General features: G+C 52.2%; 1 protein-coding gene across 2 annotated transcripts in view; it reads left to right on the forward strand.

Annotated features, from left to right (window-relative positions):
• Nucleotides 1-16,508, forward strand: part of Chrdl2 (chordin like 2) — a 28,545-nt gene extending 12,037 nt beyond the window's left edge. The window contains exons 3-11 of one of the 2 annotated variants that reach the window (XM_032895683.1): nucleotides 2,990-3,083; nucleotides 4,087-4,229; nucleotides 5,967-6,060; nucleotides 7,759-7,814; nucleotides 9,538-9,703; nucleotides 10,640-10,834; nucleotides 11,146-11,319; nucleotides 15,447-15,539; nucleotides 16,350-16,508. In XM_032895683.1, the coding sequence (XP_032751574.1) occupies nucleotides 2,990-3,083; nucleotides 4,087-4,229; nucleotides 5,967-6,060; nucleotides 7,759-7,814; nucleotides 9,538-9,703; nucleotides 10,640-10,834; nucleotides 11,146-11,319; nucleotides 15,447-15,539; nucleotides 16,350-16,429 (1,095 nt within the window). In that variant the 3' untranslated portion in view covers nucleotides 16,430-16,508. The remainder of the gene's footprint in view (nucleotides 1-2,989; nucleotides 3,084-4,086; nucleotides 4,230-5,966; nucleotides 6,061-7,758; nucleotides 7,815-9,537; nucleotides 9,704-10,639; nucleotides 10,835-11,145; nucleotides 11,320-15,446; nucleotides 15,540-16,349) is intronic. The other variant, XM_032895684.1, reaches the window with a different exon arrangement.
• Nucleotides 16,509-27,123: the final 10,615 nt, after the last annotated feature.

Genomic DNA, 27,123 nt, shown 5'->3' on the forward strand with positions numbered 1-27,123 from the left:
CCCATCTCCTGAGGGACCACAGAGTCTCCACAGCTTCGCCCCGGGACCTTCGGTGTCCAAACATCCAAACTATCACCATCCCAGCTCTTCCCTGGGCCTGGCATAATTGGTTGGGTGGGATAAAGGAGACCTTGCAACCCAGAATTCTCCAAGGAAGTGCGAGGATGGGAGAACAGGAGCGAGCCGGAGGGGACACCCAGACAACAGGTCCCTGTCAGGAGATCTTGAGCTCATTTTCTGGGAGATGCTAGGGGCTTCTGGCCCTCAGGCCCTCGGCACCTTCTTTTCCTCACAGACCAAGAGGCAGACGCTGTAAGAGCCTCCATGGTTAAGAGAGAACCACCAAGGGCAGGGAAGAGCCCTGAGGAGACTTGAGTGGGGAGCAAGTGACACAGCCCTCATCTCCCCTGGGTCCGCTCCTACCCCCGTCTTTCCTTCTCTCTCCCCATTGTTCCCATAATGTTAGCTTTAGGTAGAACTCAGACACACAGGGATGCGACCCCCTCCCCGAGGCTCCAGCTGCCTTTCCCCCCCCCCTTTTTTTATCCTTAGCACATCTGAAGCCAATAAGTCACTTTTTAAAAGCTTTATGAAATATAGCCAGAAAACAGAAAGGAAACCATAACAGAAAATTCCAGACATGTCACATGGTCCAGTTGACGAAGGCCAAGTTCTGTGGAGCCTATCCACGTCTCCTTCCCCAGAGTTCACACACGTAGCTTCTCTTCCTTGGCCCAAAGGACTAGTGCCCATATCTCCACAGTGCAGCCTGAGCGCTCGCCTCTCCCCACCATGGCCCATCTTCACCATCTAAGCCACCTTCACCTCTCACCTGTGGCCCGCCAACAGGTCTCGCTGCAGTCCCTCTCAACATCCATTCTCTACAAAGCAGCTAGAATGATCTTCCCTAAATGCAGTCCTATGGTTTTTCTTAAAATCATCTATTACTTCCCCCTCCCCCATTTGGATAGGGTCTCATGTAACCTATCTAACCTCAGATGCATCTGAAGATAATCTTGAATGTCTGATCCTTCCGCCCATACTTCAACACTGCTAGGGTCCCAGGCATGTGTCCCAATGCCGACTTTCTGCAGTGCTAGGAATTGAACCCAGGGCTTCACGTGCTAGGCAAGCACTCTTGTAGCCCAGCCCACAGGTAGTTCTTTATAATCCAACCTCCCCCACCCCCCTTAATCTTCCAACTCCATGCCCTCGATGCAGCCACACCAGCCTGATGTCTGAACCTCCAACATTTGAAACATTCTTATCTATTCCTCCATTAAAACAGTCTTCTCTCAAATCAGGAATGACAACTTCCTGGTTCACAATGTGACTGTGACCTCCTTTGGGAGGGCTTCCATTACAGTCTCCAAATGTGTCTTCTAATCACATCCTCTGGTTTGGTCATGACTGTAACCATGACACCTGGCTTCTAACTGCCCTATGGCTCATCTCCAGCCACTAGGATTCAGGCTTCTGGAAACAAAAGACTCACTCCTGGTTGTGTGTCTGAGCTCAATATGAGCACAAAACTGTCCCAACATCCCACAAAGGCAATGCCCCTGGTCATGGTGTTTAGCTGCTGTGTGACCTCAGGCAGCCTCAGGAACAGTCTTTGCTCCCAATATAGATGCTAATGTTGGGAACAGAAGTGAGGTCATCTATATTTACACAGCCACTCCAAAAACGATGGGTCTGACCTTACAATGATGTTCCCTCTGGCCACAAAGAACCCTGCCCCATGCCTGTCATGCCCAAGCTGCCTTCTGCTCCACTTCAGCAAGAGCCAAGAGAAAGGTTGAAGATCTTTAGACCATACGTCCCTCAAAGTCTACCTTGCTTCTCCAAGGGCCTCTGTTCACTCCCTTAGGATTGATTGAGCTCCACAGATGTGGGATCTCTAGGAGGTCACTGTTGAAGCACAAACCACATCTGTGGCTCTGAGCACACCCCTTCCCACTGACCGGTCCTTAGCACTCTCTAGGACCACCTTGGGAAGCAGGGATTCGGACAGTCTGGGGTCTTCCTCGGTGTGAAGGGCTGCTTCTGGGAGAAGTCTTCTCTACATGCAAGAGGGCTGGAGCCAGCTTGATTAACATTAGGGTTTAAACAGTGCTGGCTCTGCTCACTTGAGAGCCTCCATTTCTGACCCTGGCACTCTCTTCTCCCACCAGCCTCGCACCTTAGATTTTAGTGGTTGCTTGCTTGGAGTCAGGGGTTGTGACAACCATTGCTTTGGAATCCACGCTTGAACAGGGGAGACAGATTAAAGGAACAGCACAATAAGTGTGACCCAGGGACAAGAGCAAGGGGTGGGGAGGTTGAGGAAGGGCTGGGAGATGCTCTGGAAGGAGCGGGGACCCTCTCTTTTTCCGACTCTGTCCATCTCTTGCTATACGTGTTCCTTTGATTCTCTCTCACCTGCTAGACTTGAAGATGTGAAAGAACTTGAGCTGCCTTTTTCTCTGGTGCCAACCCCAGAGGCTCCATCCAGGGTTCCACAGAACCTTGCAGGAGAAGGGTGATGAAGCCCCAAGTCTTTTCCACACCAGACTTTTAGTCATGTCCTGGTCACTGTTCTCTTGTATTATAGCCCTCCTTTGAACAGAGGCTCTGGGTTAGTGCTATAAGAAAAGAGTCATAGAGTTAAAAATAGCCTGGGCAGAGCACCAAGATCATCGCCAAGATAGCTCAGAGCTTTTACTTCCATTTCTCATACCCACAAAGGGGCCAAAAGATCTGAGCAAACCCACAACAAGTCAGTCCTCCCATGGCTGAAGGGTGCAGATGAGTAGGCTAAGTGAGATCTGCTTAGTAGACAGGGTAGGCATGGGGCTCACCTGAGGTTTTGGGTATTTTTTTAAACGCTATTATACATAGGCTTAAGACAAAGGAGGATTCTGCAGTTGGGGTGGAGGCTGGCAAGAGACCCCTGCAGATGGGAGGCAGTGGTTCTAGGGAATGAGGCCTGACCCTGTATTTCTTTCAGAATGGCCACGTGAATTGTTACCGCCTCCGATGCCCACCCCTCCACTGCTCACAGCCTGTGATGGAGCCGCAACAGTGCTGTCCCAGGTGTGTGGGTAAGTAGCTTTCTTCCCCACCCTGGCACTGAGCTCCCTGCTGTCCGGCTTACTCTTGCTCTAAGCCCCTGGCTGAGAAAAGCCTCCTGAAGAAGAGCAGTCCTGCCCATTAGATATGTGGGAACAAACAGACATTCAGTGGACACTTTCTGGACCCCTGAGCAGGCAAAGGTAGCAGCAAACTTCTGGCTCCAAAAATTGATAAAACAGGAGGGAAAGGGCAGGTGAAGTAGAAACTGGGTGGGCAAGATGTCTCAGCAGGTCGGGGACTTAACCTTTAGGATGACAATCCCTGGGACCCATCAAGTAGGAGGAAAAAACTGACCAAGAGGATTGTCCTTTGGCCTCCACCCAACTACCACAGCTAGTACCCCTTTCCCCCGTGTAATACAAAAAATTTAAAGTTTAGAAGGAAGGAAGGAAGGAAGGAAGGAAGGAAGAAAGGAAGGAAGGAAGAAAGGAAGGAAGGAAGAAAGGAAGGAAGGAAGGAAGGAAGGAAGGAAGGAAACAGAGAAACTGGCAGAAGGAGGTGGGAACTGGCTTGGCCTGCTGACTGCACATCTGGGCCCCAGTCCCTCCCGCTATCCAGAAGGAGGGGAGAGCAAAGGCAAGCGACTCAGGACGGCCCCCGTATGGGTGTGTGGTGTCTTTGCTGTGCCTCATTTCTCTACCTCTTCGGTTGCTCCTGTTGGTGGAGAGGCCAAGCCTGACACAGAGACCCATGAACACCCATGGGCCTCCGACACCGAGGGGTGGCCAGGCTGCAGTGGGAAAAGGCGTGTGCTCAGATGTTGGTATCAGTGAGACCTCTTGGCTAGTTTATATAGGAAATGTTGGGGAAGGCCAAAGTCAGACTTTAGTTTAAGTGTTAAGGAGAGAGACAGAGAGACAAACAAAGCACAAAATCTTCAGAAAAGTGAAAAGTGGCCTTCCTACTTCTGGCAAAAATCTTATATCCATGGAAATTTCATTTTTTTCCTTCATCCTGCTCTCCCACCTGTAGATCCTCGTGTCCCCTCCGGCCTCCGGGTTCCCCTGAAGTCGTGCCAGCTCAATGAGACCACATACCAACACGGAGAGATCTTCAGTGCCCAGGAGCTGTTCCCCGCCCGCCTGTCCAACCAGTGTGTCCTGTGTAGCTGTATTGTAAGGCCCTCTTCAGTCTCTGTGGCCCAAGCCAGTGTCTGTCTTACAAAGAGGGATGGGGGTGGGCCACTACCTAAGGATAAGAGAGGTTGGAGGGAAGCGAACACCCAGGACCCAGTGTCCTGCCCCTAGCTTGGTGAGGTGACCTTTCTCCAGGTTTTCACACTTGGCCCCCCAATAATAAGAGTAGCTCATCTCTACTCCCCCCAGTGGACGCCGTACTCCTTTGAGGGGAGGGAATGTGCCTGTGTTGTTTCTGTGCCTTCTCTGTTCATGCTCAGGGCCTGGCATGCAGAGGGTGAGTGGTTGCTTCAGAAGGAATGAATGAAGCAGCCATCAGTCCTGGGACCACAGACAGGAAGGGCCTGGCAGTAGCACATGGGGTCTAAGTCTGAAGTACTTAGACTCCTTGTGCCTGAGGTCAGAGTAAGGCTTAGGGACAGATGTGTGATTGACGGACAGAGCAAAGTCAAAACAGGCATGATTTAGAGAGTCTTCTCGTCTTGCTTGAGAGTCTTCCTGTAGATCTCTTCCCGTCAGTCTCTCAGCTGTTCCTCTTACCCTCCGGCTTAGCTTTCCTAACTCCTCACTCCCTCTTGCCAAACCTCTCTGAATGAGATGATAAAAAGGAAAGCCTGAAATCCAGAAAGGACGGGCAAAGGAACCATTAGAATATCCCCTGTCCACTGCCCATCTCCGACACACACACGCCTTCATGGAAGGCAGCCTACTGGGAAAAGAACACAGGCTTCAGGAGTCATGGAGGTCTGGGTTGGGATTTTGGCTCTGTAGCTATGCCAAGCTACTTAACCACTCGCTCTGAGCTCCATTTGAACTGGATGAGGTCTTTCCCCTACGGCCATTGACCAAAGATGGCCCCATGACTGTGAATCTAGCGGAGCAACGTTGTAGACTACGAGAGGCATGTGCTCGACCAAGCAGCCGCTCACTAGCCTGGATTTCCCGCTCTCCTTTTCTCATCTCATCCCTGTTTATGGCCCTGGCTTCGGTTCTGACCTCCCCTCTGGAAGCCCACGGGGTCCTTACATCTCGGACTCATAGGGAAAAACAAGGAGAGGAGTCCAAGCTGCCTCTTTTCCTGCTGGAGCATGGGGCCTTGCAGCCGAGTTTCACACTCCGAGGTGATTGTGCTCCCTGCCTTTCACAGTATATGAAACTTAGGAGAGACGTCCTCTCTAAAGGTGCCAGTCTACTGCCTCCCAGAGAGTCCTGCATCCTACAGTCTCACTACCAGAGCGGGCCTTGAAGTTGGCGGCCAATGGTTTTCAGTATAAGCCTAGGAGCCACCCACGTAGTCCCTTCTCATTTGAAGTCCCTGATGCAGGCCCAGGAGAAAGTGATTTCTGTAGAGAAAACCTGAAGCCTGAGCCCTGGTCCCATCTACCCTGACTGTCTCTGTGACTGGATGGCACAGTTCCCCCCACGCTCCCAGGACTCCCCTTATCTTGAAGCTCATCTCACAAGTTGATGGGAAGCCTGAGGGGAAATTGGAGGTGAAGTCCATTTCAGGGCTTGGATGGGAATAGGAGGTCAAGGGGACGCCCACCACCACCCCAGGTTGACTTGTCCTGTGCAGGAACCCCATGCCACTCTCTCCGTCCTCTACATTAGGGGAGGCCTCAAGGCTATTTGTCCCCAGGGTAAGAGGCTCTGCTGGGCCCCCAAGGCTGATCTTCAACAGAGCTCATTTCGAATTTGCTGTGTTCTGTCTTTCAGGAGGGCCACACTTACTGCGGTCTCATGACCTGCCCTGAACCCAGCTGCCCCAGCACACTCCCTCTGCCTGATTCCTGCTGTCAGACATGCAAAGGTGAGTGTCATAGTGAACTGTGTCAACTTGACACAGCCTAGAGTCATTTGAGAGGAAAGCCTTAACTGAGGAATTGCCTAGATCAAACTGACTTGTGGGCTTGTCTATGAGGAATTGTCTTGATTATTAATTGATGTAGGATGGCCAGCCCACTTTGGGCAGCACCATTCCCTAGGCAGTGGTCCTGACCTACCTAAATCAAGCTATCTGTCAAGCACTATTCTTCATGGTTTCTACTTCAAGTTCCCACTCGAGTTACTATATTGACTTCCCTCAATGATAGACTATATTTGTAAGCTGAAATAAATCCTTTCCTTCCCTAAATTGTTTTTAGTGAGGGTGTTTTATCACAGCAATGGAATGTAATTACAACTCTGAGTCTTCCCAAAGGCTGGCAGGGTTGCATAGTACCCCTTTTATGGACTTCCAGGAAGAGCCTAGGGACAGCCAGCATGTAGTAGACACTTCCTTCCACAGGGATGTGGTACCTTGGCGTGGATGTCCCAGAAAGCAGGACCCATGGCAGATGCTGTGCTGGACCACATCTGCTACTGCAATACCAGGAAGCACATGTGAGGCAAAGTGATGGGGGTGAGAGAAGAAGAGGGAAAAGTGTAGTCTCTGGCCAAGGCTCACATCAATAACTCTCATTAATGCTGCTTACTCTTGTAGTGTGGGTGACAGGCAGCTCTGGGAGCAGCCTGAGGAGAGGGGCCTGTCAGGGAACATGGATAGGAGGTACTTCTAGGGTGAAGCTGAGGGTGCTGGGAGCAGAGGGGGTACTGCTGCAGAGCCTTAGTGACCGGGTGCTGTCCCCACAATCCAATAAGGCTAAAAGGAACAAAGTAGCACCCGGAAGGGGCTGAGCATGGGCTGAGACCTGGTGTCTCCAGTCTTCCTCATGGCAGCATAGGACACAGGATTGGACTTCCAGGACAGATTTTTTGGGTAAACTGAGGCTAGCACACCTCCTGCTGCTGAAGAGCAGGCTGGGCTTGAGCAGAGGTATACAACTGGACTGTCTGCATGGACCGGGGAAGCCGATGAGAGCTTCTTGGGGAGCCTCGAATGTTGGGGTTTGGGAAAGTGTACTTCTGTTTAGTCCTCATTACTCCTCTTGACATCTGCACCGGAGTAAGCAGAGGCTGGTCTCAAGGCTCTAACAGGTGCCCAATCTACTCTCCTGGGTCTCTGGAACAGGAGCATTCAAGACAAGCAGATGGTATAGTGAAGCAAGGGCTTGGGAAAGAGAATGGGGCTAAGCTTTAAGAAGCTGCAGGGTTCTCTGTCTCTCTCTGTCTGTCTCTCTGTCTCTCTCTCTGACTCTCTCTGACTCTCTCTCTCTCTCTCTCTCTCTCTCTCTCTCTCTCTCTCTCTCTCTCTCTCTCTCATGACCAGCGTCCCAGAGGGGTGACCTAAGTAGACTAAATAAGATGCTCTGATCTAACTGAACAGTTCAGTCCATGGAGTGACCAGAAAGTCAGTGTTGGGGAGCTGAAGAGGCATCCTGGTAGTGGAGATTTTTGACAACCCAATAAAGACAAAGACAGGCTGTATAGAGAGGCACAAGCTCTCCTAAGGTAGCATGTGGGCTGGGGCTACAGAGGTGGCATTAGGCCTGTGGAAGGGACAGAGGTACAGGCAGAGGCTTCGGGACCATGGCTCTGAGACTGACCCGGTTTCCTTTTGAGTTTTCAGACAGGACAACGGAGAGTTCCACTGAAGAAAACTTGACACAGTTGCAGCACGGAGAGGTGAGTGTGCACACAGCCCTGCAGGCATGGCAGGAGAGAGGCTGCTCCCCTAGGTGGAAAGTCTGCATGACTCCAGCACTCACCTTTCTTAAGCATTGCACTTTATCTATTCCTGATCCCATCCCTCTGCCCGTGCTGTCTCCAAGGCCTGAGAAACTGACTCTGGGTCAGCTGCACTGGTGCCTCCATAACTGCAGCCTCCCTCCTCCCTCCCTCCCTCCTTCCCCCTCCCTCCTTCCCTTTTATCATGGTTTCTGCTATGGCTGATAGGCCAGAAGGGAACACATGGGCAGTGTAGGCCCCAAATTCCCCCGTTTCCCTTCTGGGAGTCCCTGACATTGTTCTTTCCAGAGCCTGTGAGTGTCATCAGACTAAGTTCCTGGGGAATGGCCTGTGGGTTGGTCCAGCTTCTGTGCCTTAGTTCTGGGGTGCAGGTTTTTTGCCAGGAATCTGTCTTTCTGCTCCCCGACTTCTGTTTGGTTCCTGTCAATATTGTCTAGAATTCAGAGGACCTAGCCTTCCTAGCTCTCTGTAACCTGAGGGGGGAGACAGGAGTACGAACCATATCCTGACTCAACTGCCCTATCGCTCCTCAGGGTCGCGTTACAATGTGAAAATTTCCTCCGTTCTTTCATCCTGGGATCCAGGAGCCTGGGACACCCAAAGCTGGGCTCCTGACCTTTTCTCCTCAGTCAGGGCATTTGCCTTTGTCAGGCTGATTTCTCAGAAGGCCCATAAACTTGAGCTGTTTGATCTCTCCTTCCTACCTGTCCCTAGAAGGCAGTGTGTGGTCACAGGCTAGTGACAGGCCCGGAACAGGTCCTTCCTGACTAACTGAATAACTTGGTCATGTACCAGTTGGGTGTTACATCAGTCCTTCAAGAACTTCTTAACCCCAACTCCACTTGACCAGTGCTTCACAGGCACTTCCTGTGTGCCCAAGTCTGTGCTGGGGCCTGGGAACTTTCTATTCCACAGGCTTCGTCTCTGGTCATGAAAGGATTACCTCAGAGACTGTGTGGAGTGGGAAACTTTAGAAGGGATGGTGTAAGTGGCTCGTGGACATCTAGGAAAAGGACAAGCAGGCTCCTCTCCTTGTCCCCAGCCCTGTCATTCCCCTTCTGTGGCCTGGAGCCGCCCAGTCCCCAAACTGAGCTGCAGAGCTCCTGCACCATAGGCTGCCATCCCCTCCCACACTTCACTGACTCAGCCCTCCTAGAGCTGCTCTGGAGGGGCAGAGGGTGGAGACTAGTACCTGGGGACAAGGATCTTGCATTCCAGCCATTGCGGAAGGGGGCCTCTTTTAAGAACGCTGTGTCTCTAAGTGGACTGTAGAGTTTTTTGTTTTCCTACACTGTAGAATTCGGGAACTTTCTGGGATCTTCAGAGGCTCATTCTGTTGTCTCACCACCTAACTTTTCCTACGCAACGAGATTTCTCTATTCCTGGTCCCACCTTGCTCTGCCTACTCACAGCAGCCCCAAGGTCTGAGAAAGCCCTGGCGGAGGCTGGCTTGCCAAGTCCTTGTCAGTGTTTTCATTGATTAGTCTGAGAATATCTTAGACCTCACCCAGAAGGTTCTGTGTGGAGCCTGTGCCCCACCCCCCCTCTCTCAGAAGTCTTCTTAGTCTCCATTAGCAGGCTTCTCAATGCAGCCTGGTCTGTGGCTCCAGCTGTGGCCTGTCCCACTCAGACAGCTCCACATCCCGCTTGCTGTTTGCAGAGACATTCCCAGGATCCATGCTCAGATGATGGAAAGAGGAGAGGCCCCAGTACGCCAGCCCCTACCAGCCTCAGCTCCCCTCTGGGCTTCATCCCTCGCCACTTCCAGGCAATAGGGATGGGCGGCACTACTATCAAGATTATCTTGAAGGAGAAACATAAGAAAGGTGGGAACAGGACCCTCCTCCCATGCGCTGATGGGGCGAGAGCCCCTACCTCCTAAACTTCCCACTCTGGTTCACCAATCTCAATCTGGCCATGAATTTTTAAACTCGAAAACAAACAAAATCGAGTGCACCCCTGACCGTCATGCACCCTAACTCCTATGTGACAGAGGAGGACAATGAGGAGCCCACAGACCGAATCAGGGAAAGAACCAGTCCTGTTTTGTAGGGGTGAGGGTGGGTGTGTCTCACTATGTAGCTCAGGCTGTCCTTGAAATTCGTCTCCTCCTGCCTCTGTCTCCTGAGTAATATTTTCCTGAGCATCTATTAAGTCTTTATTGAGAAGTGGGGGAGACAGGATAGAGCCTTCCCCAGTCTCTGCCCCAAAGGGCTCCTTGAACAGTTGAGGAGACCTATGAATACGTTATCATGAGACAGGACTGAGGACAGGACTCAAATGAAAGGAGAGGCAGGCAGAGCTGCTCTGCAGGTGACAGCGGGGATGACTGTGGAAGGGAGAACAGGGTTCACACAGCAGGACTCCCAGACTGGCAGAGAAGGAAGAGCCACAGGGCTACAGAATCTCAAATCCTGGGCTGTAGTAAGGCAGGGAGGGGGAAGAGGGCCTACGAGAGTTCACACCACCAGTGTTAACAGTGGTCCTTGGTTTTCCTGACAGGAAAGGCCAGGCTTGGTTGCCAGGCCAGCACTCTCCTCGCCGCCAGAAGAATTTCTTAGGCCAGGGGAGGGTTTCCCATCTTCAGCAAAGCTTAGGTTCCGGGAGCGATGTCAGAGTTGGTGCAGCTTCTATCCCTTAGCCTGCACTTTGCTCGCCGCGTAGCCGGTGTTCACTCCGGGCCTATGCTACATGTGAAGCTAGAGACGCTGGCCAGACCCGAGGCACTGACCCACTCTCCCTCTCTGCTCTCCGTGTTGCAGCTTGCACACACAATGGGAAGACATACTCCCACGGGGAGGTGTGGCACCCTACTGTGCTCTCCTTCGGCCCCATGCCCTGCATCCTGTGCACTTGTATGGATGGCTACCAAGACTGCCACCGTGTGACCTGCCCCACCCAATATCCCTGCAGTCAACCCAAGAAAGTGGCTGGGAAGTGCTGCAAGACCTGCCCAGGTAGGAGGGAGGCTGGGGGGCAGGGAAGACACTGTCCTGGGGGCGGGGGTGCTCCGGGGCCTGGAGTGCTTACGCTTAGCCACAGGACGTGGGGGTTACACGTTTTCTATGCTAGGAGCTCATGCACAGAAAATGCCAGAGTACATGGAACCAGCTATCATGATGGTGGTGTCCTCAGAGGCTCTTATAGACCTAAAATCAAACGGTTATTTGCATTCTATGCAGCCATAAAGCATTAGAACCCTGGATCTTTTGAGACTAGCCAATGTCCATTGAACACATCACAAACAATTTTTCCCCCTGTCTTTTAGAGGATGAGGCAGATGACGAGCACAGTGAGGTCATTTCCACCCGGTGTCCCAAGGTACCAGGCCAGTTCCATGTGTACACATTGGTATCTCCAAGCCCAGACAGCCTACACCGCTTTGTCCTGGAGCACGAAGCCTCTGACCAGGTAGAGATGTACATCTGGAGGCTGGTGAAAGGTGAGTGGCCAGCTCCCGCTCCCAGCCTCATGTGCCTCTGGTACTTCCTGCCCTCAGAACCCTTAGGGGCCTTAAGGAGGTTATGCTGGTCAGATGCCTCAGCCTCCTTCCAGGAGTAAGAACCCCTGATTCCATTCCCATTCCTCTGTGACTTGTGATAGCTCTGATAAGCTCGCCAAGGCCCCTGAATGCTCCCTCTCCTGGCCATGGAGGGTCACTGCACCCTTTGAGGAGCCGACCCTAAAATCATAGACGCTACTGATAAGATCAAAGCATTGAGCCATGATCCGAAGCCTGGAGAAAAGAAGATTTAGGGTGTGGGGAATGATGGCTCTGACTCTGGTGGGATGCCCTGTTCAAGGGAACAGTTTTATTCTGAGTGACAGCAGAGGCTATGGAACCAGGCAGACCTAGATTCAAACTCACCTCTGCTACTTGGCTCTTTTCATTCGTGTGACCCTGGGCAATCACTTAACCTCTCTGGACCTCAGTGTTCCCTTCTATGAATTGGGCAAAGGTGCTCTGGGATAATCCCTGACCTATGGAATGTGGCAAAAATACCTGAATCCCACCTACCACTCTGGCTGGTTAGAATGGTGGAGAGGTGGGCTTCTATTGCTCTACCTCGGAGGGAGGTGCAGAGCCGCAGAGCAGGAGAGGCAGAAGCAGGAGCTCTCGCCATTGCTCTGAATCTGAGATCATCCTGTTTCCCGGGGCTGGTGCTGGCTCCAGCTCTCAGACCACCCACACTCCACACCCTAGCAGGTGCTGGGGCAGCAGTGAGCCGCCATCTTGGAGGACACGTGCTTGCTGACCCGTATGCAGCAGGTGCTTGTGGGGAGCTGAGCTGGTCCGAGAAGGCTTCCTAAAGAGTAGACCTCTGCAAGTGAGGGAAGCTGGAGGGCCTTGGAGACGCCACGGGGGCTTTGCAGGGGGTAGAGCAGCATCGGCCCTGTGCCCTGTGAGCTGCACACAAAGGGCACTGTGTGCAGAGTACTCCCACTTAATCCTCACAGGAAACTTCATGGTATGTACTCGGACCCCATTTTTGAGGGGCTTAGTAGCTAGAGTGCTCACCTTGTACACGGGAGGCCCCGAGTTCAACTCCCAGCACAGGATAAACCAGGCACAGTGGCACAAACCTGCAATCCCAGAAGTGAAGCCAGACGTTCAAGGTCATTTTCAGATACATGAGAATTTGAGACCAGCTTGGGCTACGAAGAAGTGCCGGCTCCATTTAGGAGATAGCATGACTTGCCTGAGGGCTTAGGGAGGCATCTGGGAAAGACCAAGAAGGGCCAGGATGACACACTGAGAAGGAGACTTATTTTCTATCTCATTGTCTCTGGATCCAGCATAAAAGAAATGAGGGGGACCGTCAACTCCACCATGACAGTTCCTACTGCCCTATCCCTAACAGTGCTCCCCATCTGCTGCCCCTGAGTCACCTAAATGATCACTGACTCCTTCACTGCCCCACACTGTCACTCCCTGGGCTCATCATCAGGGCTTCCACTTGCAGTCTCTTCCCTCAGAGGGGTGAACACTGAACCTGTACTAGCAAGGGCACTCCATCTGGGATCAGCACAGCAGCGTCTGAGCATAATGGACTCAGGGTTAAGAGCCTGTGGGACTCTGGAGTTTCTATCTCCTGATGGGTCCTAGCCCCTGCCCAAGTCCCACACAGGTGCCTCCCTCTCAGCCCAGAACAGCTTGGTCCAGAGAAGTTTGGCTTTACTGAGCTGGACTGGCCTGTTGCCTGGAACTCACTCACCAGGGCCAGCTCTGCCTAGGGGGTCACAGGGCCCAGCTGTGCTCACACTTGACACAGCCTTTCAAAAGGGCAAGAGGCACACTCAAGACCCCCAGGCCAAAGAGCATCCTTCTTCTTCATTATGCATCATAGACCCAGGGTGTGTGTGTGTGTGTGTGTGTGTGTGTGTGTGTGTGTGTGTGTGTGACTTCCTCCCAACGTCACCCCTTTTCCCATGTACTGGGGGTCATGCAGTGGCAGGCCTGTGCAGGAAGGCCTGTCCCCATCTCATAGACATTATTTCTTGGCACTCCAATGTGGCGCCTGGCCTTTGAAGCTGTATACTGGTTCTTGGCACCTAAACTCCAAAACAGAGCTATTTCCCGGTTCCTGAAACTCAGTCCCCGAATCCATGTTCTCTGTTCCCCTTCGTGGGGCCTCATTCTGATCCCTGGATGCAGGTCAGGTTCTTGGTGTTCCTCAAGGGAGTGATGGCCTGGCTGAGGCCTTGCTGGCTGCAACTGTTCTCTCTGGCCAGAGGCTGCAGTGCATAACAGCTAGTGACATCTCACAGAGCATGTGCTTAGGGCCCCAGTGCCATGGATGGTGCCAAGGGCAGCTTCCCACACAGTAAAAATATCAGAAGATTCAATTAATACCCCATTCCTCTAGACTAGGTGCATATATGTATTTATCTACTCAGCTACCCACCCACCTACCCAGCCAGCCAACACTAAACTTATCCATCCATCCACCCTTACACCCATCTTTCCACCCATCCATCTACCTGTCAATTCATCAACACACCCATCTATCCATCCATCCATCCATCCACCCATCCACTTACTCCTACACCCATCTACCCATCTACCCATCCACCCCACACCCATTTATCCATCTAACCATCCATACTCCCATTAATATATACATTATATACATACATATATTCATAAATACATACATTCATACATACATACATACATACATAAAGCATATATCCACTCACCCATCCTTCTACCCAGGGAATCACTTATCGTACATGTTTCATTCTCAGAACTCAGGGAGTTAAGATCTCCAGAGTTCCAAGTCTGAGAGAGAATTAGGCAAAGTCGTGATGACGGCACCATAGGAATGGGTGTGACTGGGCTAGAAAGATAGCCCAGTTGGCAAAGTGCTTGCCTCAGAGCCTGAGAACCTGAGCTGAGGCCCCCAGAAGGCATGTAAAAAGGCTGGGTGTAGTGGCACATGCTCGAAACCACAGCACTGGGGAAGGGGAGACAAGAGGATCCCAGCCAGCCTAGCCTGCGTGGTGGGCCCCAGGCCAATGAAAGACCCCATCCCAAAGGAAAAGGCAACCTTAGTGAAGATGGTGCCCAAGGTTGGCTGTCTATCCTGTCTTCCATATTCACATCACATATGTGAACACACACACGGTTTAAAAAAAGGGTAAAATAATAACCAGAACCTAGTGTGATCGGCCCTGTGGAGAGGAGGCTGTGGTCACCTTCAGGCTGGGTCGGGCAGCCTTCCCACTAAGGCCGAGTGGGCGGGCCACTCGCTGGCTGTCCACAGAAAGCAAGGACAGAAGCACTGGCATCTGCAAAGGTTTGGTTTCCTCCCCGGGCCTCAAGTATTAGCTAGGGATGGGTCCTACTCAAGACATGGTGCTCCGTGTTCTCGGACGTCTGAATAAACATGGCTCTGGATTTTTATCATATGCCTTGTGCTAGAGAAAAGCTCGAATGGTCTACATGGGTCAGCCTTTCTCTCTTTATTTTCCTTTATCTCCTCCCTCCTTCCTCCTCCTCCCACCCTCCTTCCTCCTCCTCCCCCTTCCACCACCCTCTCCTTCCTTTCTCCATCCATCCTCCTTCCTCCTTCCTCCTCTTCCTTTCCTCCTCCTTCCCCTTCCCCCTCCCTCCTTCCATCCCCACCCTCCTTCCTTTCTTCCTCCTTCCTTCCTCCTCTCCCTCCCTCCCCTTCCCTCCTTGATTCCCCCTCCCTCCTTCCCACCCTCCTTTCTTTCCCTTCCTCCTTCCCCTCCCCCTCCCTCCCTCCTCCTCCTCCTTCCCTCCCCCCCCTCCTTCCCTGTTTCAGGGCAGATATAAGGATGGCTCTGGTGACAGAAGCAGCAGCAGAGGAAGGAAACTAAAAGAACAGGTTTTACTTACCGTGGAGGTGACCGGTGGTCAGAGAAGCCAGAGCATTTCAAATGGTCACCATTAGGATTACGGTTAAGAGGGGCCAGGGTTCTGGTGAACGGACTGAGGAGGGGCCACGGGGTAGAAGAACAGACTGGAGCCCTAGAGGTTTATTCCACATTTGCTTCGAGTCTCCTCAGATTGGGGGCAGCTCATGCTGTGTCTTCCTGCAGGAATCTACCACTTGGTTCAGATCAAGAGAGTCAGGAAGCAAGATTTCCAGAAAGAGGCTCAGCACTTCCGGCTGCTCACCGGCACCCATGAAGGTGGGACCCTGAGCTAGGACTGGGGCTGGGGTAGGGGCAGAGACAAAGCAGGAGCTCTTGGGGAGTTCCCAGGCTGCTGGTGTCTGGGGGTGGGGGGTGTCCGCTGCAGACGTCAGTTCCCAGCACAGGAATCCAGTGGGTGTCTGGGCCAGAGATTTCTCAATCCCTAAGTGAGAAAGAGAAGGTGAGACTGAGCAGCTGGCTTTGTCTCGGCCCAGAAGGCTCAGGTCTGAGCTCCCAGGCCCTGGTGCTTCCATGTCTCTAGACCAGCAGTTCTCAACCTGGGGGTTGTGACCCCAAAGGGGTCATGTATCAGATATTCACATTACGATTCATAACAGTGGCAAAATTACAGTTAGGAAGAGGCAATGAAATAACTTTATAGTTGGGGTTACCAGAACGTGAGGAGCTGTATTAAAGGGTCACAGCATTAGGAATGGTGAAACCTACTGCTCTATACTGCCCATTCCCAATGAGGCCCTTCTAGCCACTGTCATAGCCTTCTCATTCATTCTTTATTACTCTATGAAGATGGACCTGGATGTTTTTGTGGGGATGGCAGGTCAGTTGACAGATGAAACATTACCCACAGAAGTCAGGAAACCTAACCCCTAAATACAGGGTGTCTGAAGGCTAAGTCTCATACCTATAAGATAGGGACCTCAGCTCTCCACCCGCGGGTCCTAAACCCTGGCCCATACAGTCTCCCTGACTCAAGCGTTTAAAAGGCCCAGGCCCCACCACTGTTGCACACATGCTTGTGAAATGCATGGCCATACACACCACTTGTCTCTTCCTCCCTCTATGCAGGTTACTGGACCGTCTTCCTAGCCCAGACTCCAGAGCTGAAAGTTACAGCCAGCCCAGACAAAGTGACCAGGACATTATAGCAAGGACCTAAACAGTTGCAGATATGAGTTCTATTGGTTTTATTATTATATATTAATAAAGACGTCGCATTACCCCCTCCCCTCAGCCCAGCCCTGCCTGTCGACTTCACATCCTGTTTCAGGGACCCTTCTAGGCAGATACCTTTGTCCTGAATGTATATGGGTAGAAGTGGATTCAGAAGGGGTACAGAGGGGTCTGATTCCTCACAGCTGCTTTTCATTAGAGCGAGGGGTAGCTCTTGCAGCCTCCTCCCAGGCCTGTCTCCCAGCACCCTAAGCCATCTGCCCTGAGCCCCTGAAATAGGATGATTTTATGGGTAGCAACCCCCTCCCCTCCAGTGGCTTCCTTGCACTGAGCCGAAGAAGAAGAAGTAACTTAGTTTGCCAAATAGTAGTGACCGCAATCTCAATGCACTTTCCCCAGGGCCTAGGGCCTCCCTAAGGCCAGCCATCCCCACTTTAGGGAATCTGAGCCTAGGGAAGAGCTGGAGCAGTAATGTGCCCGAAGGCACAGAGGGGGTTAGTGACTGGCTAGGACTGGAAGCCAAGGCTCTGGCTCCGGGCTAGCTAGCGCTCCTTCCCCCATTCTTGCTGCCACACGAACAGCCTCACCTCCAAGGGATCCAAGACTGTAGTCAGATTGCCAAGTTGGCCCGTTGTCTGAGAAGGCCTAGCCATTACAGTGAAAGACAAATCCACCATTTATCCTGCCCACGTGTGTAAGTGCTTGCAATGTCCAATATGGTTTATGGCCCGTGACTTCACTTACGTCAAACAATGTAGGATTTACCCCCACTCTGGAGAGGCCCCAGAAGCTCGAGTAAGACAGTCTTTCTCAGAGCCTTACAGTGATGAATAGCCAGGCAGGACCTGAATCTGGGGACTCTGCCACTCTGGTGAAACTCTCAGGATAGCCAGGCTTAGCCATCCACAGTCCCAGCTCTCCACTCCTTCAATCGGGGACAGAGAAGAAGCAGTGAAGAGATCGAGGACAGAGGCCTGCTGTCAGGGGGTGTGCAGCCGCCTAGAGAATCCACCCTGTTGTCTCTACAGCCGTGGTTTCCACTATACTGAAGGCTGGGGATCTAATGGTTTCCACTATACTGAAGGCTGGGGATCTAATGGTTTCCACTATACTGAAGGCTGGGGATCTAATGGTTTCCACTATACTGAAGACTGGGGATCTAATGGTTTCCACTATACTGAAGGCTGGGGATCTAATGATTTCCACTATACTGAAGGCTGGGGATCTAATGATTTCCACTATACTGCTTCTGAAGTCTGGAGATCTAAGCAGCCAATGCCACCTTTACTAGGAGTCATGGTCCTGAAGCTCCCTTTGCCAGCTGTAGGGGTGGGGGGGCAGGCTCAGTTAGAAAACATGTCTGTGGCCTCCCTGTCACCTCGTAGCTCCTACCTGCCCCCTTCTTGTGGAAAGGCATCATTTTGGCTAGCTTCCTTACCACAGAGACTTAACCTGGCAACTCTGGAGGTGCATTCTAAGAAACTCAGGAACCTACAGGCCCAGCCATTCATAGGGTGTGCTCTGACCAGCTTCCCAGCTATATGGAATGTCTCTTCACCAAAGTGTTCCCAATGCTCCCCTCGTCCCTTGTCCCCAGTCCCTGGTGTACTCTTTTTGATCTGGCAGGACAAGCTGCTTTCCTGGCTTATTTAATAGTCACATCTAAAGCCTACAATGTGTGCCTGAAGCCTGCTCCCCCAACCCGGAGAGAGGGGCACATTTTGTACATCAAACCCTCCTGGCTTTAGTCCAGGCCTTCCTATTTGAGCAAATACTCATTTTGTACAGCACCAAGCTGCTCCATGATGTTACACATTTTCTCAGCCACTCTGGGGTAAGCTTTACACTAGACCAGAAAGAGAATGAGGGGCCGACAATGCCCTTCCCAAGTCTGGGGGTTGGGGGACATCAATAAGGATAAAGTGGTGGCATTGTGACATCTAATGATGAAGGAGGTGAAGGCGGGACTTCATGGAGCATAGCCCCCTGATCCCAACCGAGGACACTTACACAGGCTCGGAGGACAGGGCAGAGATAGTGAATGGAACCAGAGAGGGGGGTGGGTAAGAATGGAGAAACAGAAAACCCAGAAGATCAGAGAAGCAAAGGACGAGAAGCACCATCCTTCCCCAGTGCTGGACAGGGCTGGGCAGTGAGCAGATGGAGGTGAAGCCGCCCCTCAGCTGAGAGACACTGGCTTTACCCCAAGAGACAATCTGTGACTCCAAGAGCCACCTCTACCTGCTAGAGAAGAGTGGCCTGGCAGAGCTAGGCAGAAGTCAGAGAAGAACTGTTTAGGGAGGTCATGGGGAAGGCAAGACAGACTGACTAGGTGTAAAGTTGAGGGAGAGTGAGCGTGAGCAACGTCATTAGATGGCGTCAAGAACACACACACACACACACACACACACACACACACACACACACACCTGGCACCTGAGGAAATAGCCACATACTCTGGGTATATCATGGGTTACCAGAAGGTTGGGTTAGAGACAGAAGGTGGGAGCTGTTGGCTTCTAGATGGTGACCAAAGCCAGGAGGGGAGGGACCACGGCCTGGGAAAGATTGTAGAATGAAAAGAGAAGGGAGACCTAGACAAAGGCTGGAGCATCTTGCTGGGGAGGCCAGACGGAAGGCCAGACACTCACCACCAAAGAGTTGAGTAGTGGGTCCGGAAAGAGCCCTCTGTGGGGACCATTAGTGTTAGTCGAGAGGCAGAAGCTGGGTTGAAGGGACCTGAGGTGGCATCTGGGAAGTGAGGAAAAGGTTTAATAAATCTGGCAATAAAGAAGAGATGCGGGAGAGTAGCAGGGGCCTCAGGAATCACCTGCTGCCTGGAGGTCAGCAACACCCACTCCACCATGCTAGCATGTTCAGATTTGTCCTCTCATCTGCTTCCCGGAAGACCCCGGTGAGGTAGAGATTCCTACGCATGCCACATGGATGAGGAAACGAAAATCCAGGGAATGAAAAGAAGAGCTGATTCCAGCCTGGGTCTAAGGGACCTCACAGCGCTGCCTCCCACCCCGCCCCCACAGACCTGAGCTTAGAGCCCTATTCCACTGGCCCATCCCGGCAGGCAGCCTTCTAGTCCAGACCTGGCTCATTTACTGTGATGCCTCCAAGTTTCTTGGGGCCACTTCCTCTTCCCTTCCTCCTGCAGCTGTGACACCACCTCTATCCATCCCTCCAGGGATGCAGGGCTCTGGGAAATGGCAGTGTTTCTGAGAATTGAAAGGTGGTCTGAGGTTTGGAGCTGCCGCAGGCGTAAGGGAAGGCCTGGGGCCACACTGGGCACAATGGCATCTCTCTCTAGGACTGGCTTAGAAACCCACCTCTCCTCACCCTAGTCCCTGGAAGGCACCCCTGCTTGACTTCTTCCTCCTCAGAGTCATGTTTGCAAAAAGAGTGGGAACTGCTATCCAGTGGCTAAGGCTGGCAGGGACTGGGCCAGTGTGGGTCTCTATGCATATGCCCTTCACTGTGCAGAGAAGCTTTCTAGAATTAACTGGGGTCCTGGACCTGTGGGCTGATGTAATGACCACATGGTATCTGCTTTTACTTTCCCTTTACCCCACTCTGGTGCAAATCATGCAACATACCTAAGGTCAAAGGGCAATGAACCCACTCAGAGGCTGTGACTAGAAGGTTCAGGTTGTTACAACCTGCTCACAGCTTCCTGCCACCAGCTTTTCCCTTCCCTCTTCGCCCTGCTAGAAACTTCTACCTATCAGCCCAGGTGGCCTTTCCAAACCATCATTCTATCAGGCTCTCCCCATTAAAGCTGTCCTCCGGGACTTCCCACCACCCTTGGGCAACACTAAAGCCCTCTGTGTTCTGACCCTTCTTGGTGCCTCCTGCTATGTCTTCAACACCATCCCCCTTGCTTGTTCTCCCAGCAGCAGGACCAGGGAGTGGAATGTGGTGGTTTGAATGAGAATGGCCCCATAGATTGATAGGCTTGAGTGCTTGGTTCCCAGTTAGTAGAACCTTTTTGGGAAGGATTGGGAGGTGTGGCCTTGTTTGAAGAAATGTGTCACTGGGAATGGGCTTTGAAGCCCATGTCAAGTCTGGTTGTTTCTCTCTCTCTCTCTCTCTCTCTCTCTCTCTCCCCTCTCTCTCTCTCTCTCTCCCCATGCCCTCTCTGCCCCATTCTTGCCTGCTACCATGTAACCTGCCATGATGTTCATGGATTAACCCTCTGAAACGTTAAGAAAGCCCCCAGTTAAATGCTTTCTTTTATGAATGTCGCCTTGGTCATTGTCTCTTCACAGCAATAGAATATTAACTAAGACAGCCTCCTTGGCCCTTCTTGTTGCCTAGAAATTGTATGTTCTTCACAATAAAACATATTCTTCTTCATAGTAAAGATCTACCACCCAGCAGTGCCCCACAGGAGGCATTCAATGCACAGTGATCAAAGAGGGCAACGTGATGAGTGGCAGTGGAAGGGACTCGAAGGGACACATAGGTGCTCAGTAAATGTCTGTTGAGTCCTTGTTGTTAGGACCACAGCCACACTCACCGTCACTACCACATTCACTCCTAGGACCTAACACTCATGGGGCCCAGGCAGCAATGCAAACAGAGTCTGTACGTCTCGAATATTTAAAACTTGAGAGTCAAACTGACGAACGACCGCACATGTCTTACCTTCCGTCTTTAACAACTATCTTTAGAATGACCCTGAAGACCAACTCCAAATACAAAATTTTCTGGCTTCTGTGAACTCCTTGGTAGCACAGGAAAAAAACAGCCCTTGTTCTCTGGCTTTTCTTCCCCCTCCCTTCTGTTTCGTTTCTTTATTTTCATTGTTTGGAGGGGGTGATACCCACGTTGGCCTTGAACTCGTAATCCTCCTCCCTTGTCCCAAGTGCTGAGATTACATCCGTGAATCACCAGGCCTAGATCCCTTTTTCTTCATGTTTAGCTCTTGCTCATGGGTAGGACCACCCCAGCCTGCATCCTGGGACAGCTTAGGACATTTATAGACGCTTACAACCACATCAGGTCACACAGTCCTTACCCTTCCCTTCAAACCTGGGAGACGTCACCTGTATCAACAGAATGAAGCAGAAATTAGGCAGGTGACTTCTGGCCAGAAAAGGCCACAGAGACACTGCCTTGTTACCAAGATGCATGCTTTTGGAGCTCTGAGCCACTTAGTTCCAATGACTCCGTGGCAGGCTGTCACACTGTGAGGAAGCCAAGCCACTTGGAGAGGCGTCTCTAGACATTCCGGTTGCCAAGCCCAGCTGAACATCAATCAGTTTAACTACCAGAAGCGATAGCCCAAGTATTTGACTGTCAGGCCCAGGCACGGTGGGCACAGAGGACACATTTGTTGGCCCCAGCTCCTAGCAAACAAAATTTGGAAGCATTAAAAAGCAGTGGTGGGGGGTGTAATCTGTTATGCAGTGAAGGCGAATGAGACCTGTCCACATTCCACCCAAATGCTGATGTCCCCCGCTGTAGCAAATGGTCCCTCTGAGAATAAATGTGAACCACACTGTCTGCAACCAGATTCCATTCTCTGACAAAAGGATCCAGGCTTCCTAGTTTCCTGTGATCTTTGATGGGGGGAGGGTGCTACTCCTTTCCGGGAGCTCCTGATACTATGGGGTACAACTGAGACACCTCCCATCCCTTGTCATTGTCATAGGCACTGGTTTCTACTCCCAGGTGATCTCCCAAGTTAGGAAACCAGAGAATGCACACACGCACACACACACACACACACACACACACACGTCTGGCACCGACCACCCTTAGCCAGTGGATGAGGGTGTGTGGCACCAACATTCCAGCTCCTTCGCACTGGTGTCAGCAGCTGAGGAGTCACCAGCCCCTTCTCCAGAGCTTCTCTGCAAGACTGAGCCCAGCTCCTCTTTGTGGGACTTGGCTTGAACGATCCCCGCCCTCACCTCCCCTTCTTACCTCTCCTCCCCTCCACACGTTACTACTTCATCTTGGAAACATCTTCTAAGACTTTACCTTCACCCGAGGCTTCAGCTCAACCTCTGAGTCCGGGGATCCCAGCAAAAGGCAGTTACCACGGGGTTGGGGATTTAGCTCAGTGGTAGAGCGCTTGCCTAGGGAAGCGCAAGGCCCTGGGTTCGGTCCCCAGCTCAAAAAAAAAAAGAACCAAAAAAAAAAAAAAAAAAAAAAGGCAGTTACCACGTGCCGGGTATTCTGTCCTTTAGCCTGCACACAGTTTGTTTTCTTCCTATGGTGGCTGCCTTCTCAGAGTGCTTCAAAACTCACTGGCAACCCTCCCAACTCCCATAACCAGGCACAGCAGAAGGACTCCCCAAAGCTTTGGGGCCATGGACTTTCTTGCTCTGGGGCCATGGCTGCCCATGCACCTTCCCCACCTGGTGGCCAAGCACTGACTATTTCCCTTTTCCCACTGCCTAGCTGCTCTGGCAGTGTCCAACAGCACCTCCTTATCCTCCCAAGATGCAGCCTCTGCCCTAAGGGTCTTCAGCACTTACACCAGTTCACCTGTCAGCCCTTTCTCTTATCTTCCTACACAAGTCACACTTCAGGGCTGGCTGGTTGTACTGAGTAACGGGAAAAGTTGAGGCTCAGCTATGGACCACTTGCTCTAGAGGCAAGACTCGAACTCGAAACACCTCCACTGCCTGCGGCTGCCAGCAGGGTGCACAGAGCCCGGGACAGGGGGCGGGGGGTCGGGGCGCGGGCGCAGAAGAACGCGGGCTTTGATTCGTGACTCCGGCGTGGACCCAGACGCTAATTAAAATCGCCTGGGCCGCGGGGGCGGCGGGGCGGGCACAAAGCCGGCTTTGACCTGGCGGCACAGGCCAGGCTTGTGGGACGTGTTTGTTTTTGCTCGTAAAGCTCAGCGGCCCAGAGGAGCCTGGCGAGGGCCCCTGAGGCCATGGCTGTCCTCCCTGCCTGCTCCCAGCAAGCCCCAGCCCGGAGCAGGAGCTGTGCGCTCCCGGCCTCAGTTTCCCCCTCCATTCACCGGGAACGATAAAAACATGGCAGTGCTATCTTTGAAGTTTACTGAGTTCCAGGCCCAAGCTAAAGCTCTTCTCACTCTACCGATGAAGTCCAGAGAGGGTGAGCACCTCACCCAAGGTCACAGAGTTCTAAGTGAAAGAGCCAGGGCTGGAACCCAGACTCTTAAAGCCGCCGGAAGCTGCCTCTCCAAAGAGGGAGAGCTAGGAAGGGCCAGCTGGCAACAGGAAGGTGGGTTTCAGCAAGGAGGCGTTTCCGGCTCACCTCCCAACAAGCTGTCCATTAGAACGAGCTCCCCAGGGTGGGTGTTCCAGCAGAGGACTAGACAGAATTCCCCGGAGCCCTCAGGCTCCTTCCAGCCCAGTCTTTGGGGCTCCTGGCTGCACACCAGTGGCAACTGCTCTGGTGGGGAGGCACTCAACTGTTAGGTTGGGTGAGGGGAAATATGGGTGCGCCTTCGTGGTGCAGGTTTGCGTGGATGGGTGGAAACCAGGAAAAGTTGGGAAACTCAGTGGTTGGAAAGATGCACTGGCTGCAGGGATCATTCCCTGACGTAGAGAGAGCCTGAGGTCTCTTCTTACCCTCAGCCTTCCATCTTGCCCTGTTGAGCTCTACTTCCCACTTTGGCCTGGCTTCGATTTACTGGTTAGCCCTCAGCTCCGAGCAGACTACGATTTCCCAGCTGGTCCCCCCCGCCCCCCACCTTCCCTTTGGAATAGCTATCCTGGGGTATTGACAGGCTCAATGTCTGTCCTTCATGGCAGATAAGGAGCCCCCGGGTGGGGCTATAAAGGCTTTCCAGCCCACCCTCCCACCACGGTCCATCCTCCTTCATAAAGCTGGCGCAGGCAGATTCACTCTGCCTTGCGCCAGGGCTTAGCCTGCTCTGCCACAGGCCTGGCAAGAGGCTCTGGGATACACTGGGAGTCTTCAGAGAATAAAGGAGACTGCTAGGAGGCCCCGGCTCACTGAGGAAACCAGGGATGAAGAAAATGACAATCTGTATCAGTGCAGTTGGGCAACAACAGAGATGTCTATGCCTGGTTCCTGCCACCTCTCACCCTCACTTGAGCCGTGAGCCTTTGCCCTCCCCTCCATCCTCCCCATCCCACCCCCACTGGCCCAGTGTCTGCAGATGGAAGCCTGGAGAGGGCTCTGATCCCAGCCACCTGTGAGGAGGAGGACAAGAAGAAGAAGAGGAGGAGGAGGAGGAGGCAGCCAGAGGGAGGACTTCTCAAGGCTTTCTCCCTCCCTCAGCCCAGAGAGCCAGAGCTTGGACAGAGACACTATTAACACGAAATTTGCAAACATAGCTTCTAAAAATAGCTCAGGCTGGCAAGGCCCACCTGGCACAGACTGCACCTTTGCGGCTGCTGGCCTGCTCCCCTCTGCACGCTGGCCACCAGTCTGTCAGCAAACATGTCACTCTGCCCTCCCCGACCCATGGTGAAGGGGCCACTGCAGCTCTGGAGGTGGGAACATGAGACTTGTCCCAAACTGCTAAGAAGGAGGGGGAGGATTTGCCCACAGAGGGGGTGACCATCTCATCTGCTGCCTACAAGGAGTGCTGAAGATGGGGTGGGGAGTCCGGAAAGGCTCAAAACAGCATTTACAGGAAAAGGACCCCCAAGACCAAGTTCTCAGCACTAAGGAGCTTTTTGCCCCTAAGGGACAGAAGTCAGGGATAAGGGACAAAGACGGGAGACAGAGGAGAAAGGAGAAGAGAAAGGGAAAAGGGAGAGGGGGAAGAGGTATTTGTCCTGAAGGGGGACAAAGGACTGCCTCTGGATAGAGGGGAGACAGATGTGTCACATAGAAAAATGGTGGTTTATAAAAGTATTAGGGAAAACCTTGTGTAAGGATGAGGTGTTTAATTTTAATTGGGCATGTGGATTCGGGAAGCCAAAGGGGGCTTTCAATTGCTGGATTTCAATTCTTGGATAGCTGGGCCTTGGTCAGTGTCAGGAGGAGGAAGTGGCCAAACAAGGGAAGAGACCTTGGTGGTAGCTCTAGGAATGCAGTCTGATGGTTTTTAGCAAGGCAGAGGGGATGGGGAGAAGGGTGAGGCTGCCAGAGCCAGAGTCCCTTCAGGCTTCACAAAGGACCCTGGTCCAATCCTAGTAGAAAATACCCAGGACAAGGGCAGGGCTGGGAGGCAACTCCATTGTCAAGTGGATCCAGGTATGGATGGGGGCACGGTCCCTCGGGCCCCACCCCTAGCTTCAGAGCCATAAAGGAACCAGAAAGTTTGTCTAGTCCAACACGTTAACTGAACAAGTAAGAAACGTTATGGCCTAAACTGCTGGTGTAACTTGCCAAATCCCTCAAGCCAATGGCAGAGACGCCGTAGAGCCCAGGTCTGCTGGCCTGATGCAATGACCATCATTAGCAACAAGTCTCAAGATGTCCTTTCTCCATCATCTATTTTCTGAGCACCTACTGTGTGACAGACGTGGTGAGGTGAACTAGACAGGCAGGCTCCTGCTTTCCAGTAAGTTCCATTACAGTCTAGTGGCAAGGATGACTCAGATGAGCGCAAGCCTCCGTGTGCCCTGGGGCTCTAATAGAAGCAGACCCAGTACTGGGTTTCCCAGCAGGGCACTGCCGCTTCGTTGTCAGCTCGTTTGGATTGGGGGTCATCAAAGAAATGAATCTCTGAGCATGTCTGTAAGAGCATTCCAGAAAGGTGTAGGTGGGAAGACCCACCCTCAGTGTGGTAGACGTCATCCCATGCACTGGGGTCCTTGACTGACAGGAGAGAAAAAAGTGAGCTGAACTCCAGGCATTTGTCTGTGTCTGCTTCCTGGCTACAGACGTGGCCACTTCATACTGCTCACCCTATGACTTCCTTACACAGTGGATGGACCCACAAACCGTGGACTAAATTAACCCCCTTCTTCCTTAACTGTTCTGTCAGTGTGATGCCAAAGAGACAAGAAAGGCAATAAACATCTCCAGGTAACAGTGGAGGACAGAGATCTGGGAAGCTAATAACTTGCCCGAGGTCACCCAGCAAAGTTGGAACTGGAGCCTCCCCCATCAGACTGTAGGTCTCCATCATCCTTGTTGGTGGAAAGTAGTCACTTGCTTCTGGGAGTTTCCTCTTCTAACCCTCATGGATTAGAGCTACACGGTCTCTGGAGTCCTGTGATCAGAATGGTCAGACCCTGCTACAATCCTTGCTCTGGGTAGGGATTGTTCCCTGGGTGTGTAGGTAGGTCCGCTATTCTCTGATAGCTCTCCATTAGTAAGCAGCAGTCCAGCTAGCCCCAGCAATCCATCAAACCAGACACTTATGCCCTCCCCTAGCACGGACAGTAAAACTGGCTGTAATCTTTTCTGCCTGTTAAATGTCCTTGAGTAGGCTAGTAGATATAAAGACATGTGACCTGCCTCAAGGATCTCCAGCTATGGGGACTCATTCTCAACAGCTCTGGGTCATCAGCCATCGGCTCAGATAAAGACCAGGGTGATGACTTGGGTACTATTCACTCTCTTTTCACATCAAGTCAAATTCTCCTCAGGGCGTTCATTCCAGATAGCCTCTTGCATAGCTGCTGACCATTCTCCATGCTCACGAGGCATATCAGTACATACATACCTCCCATGTGCTGCCTACAGTTCCCCAGAACTCTGTAAAGCAATCTTTGCCTCAAGTCTACCCCTCTGTGACATGTTATGG

Source organism: Rattus rattus, chromosome 2, assembly GCF_011064425.1.
Source record: "Rattus rattus isolate New Zealand chromosome 2, Rrattus_CSIRO_v1, whole genome shotgun sequence".
In the NCBI taxonomy this organism is placed as follows: domain Eukaryota; kingdom Metazoa; phylum Chordata; class Mammalia; order Rodentia; family Muridae; genus Rattus; species Rattus rattus.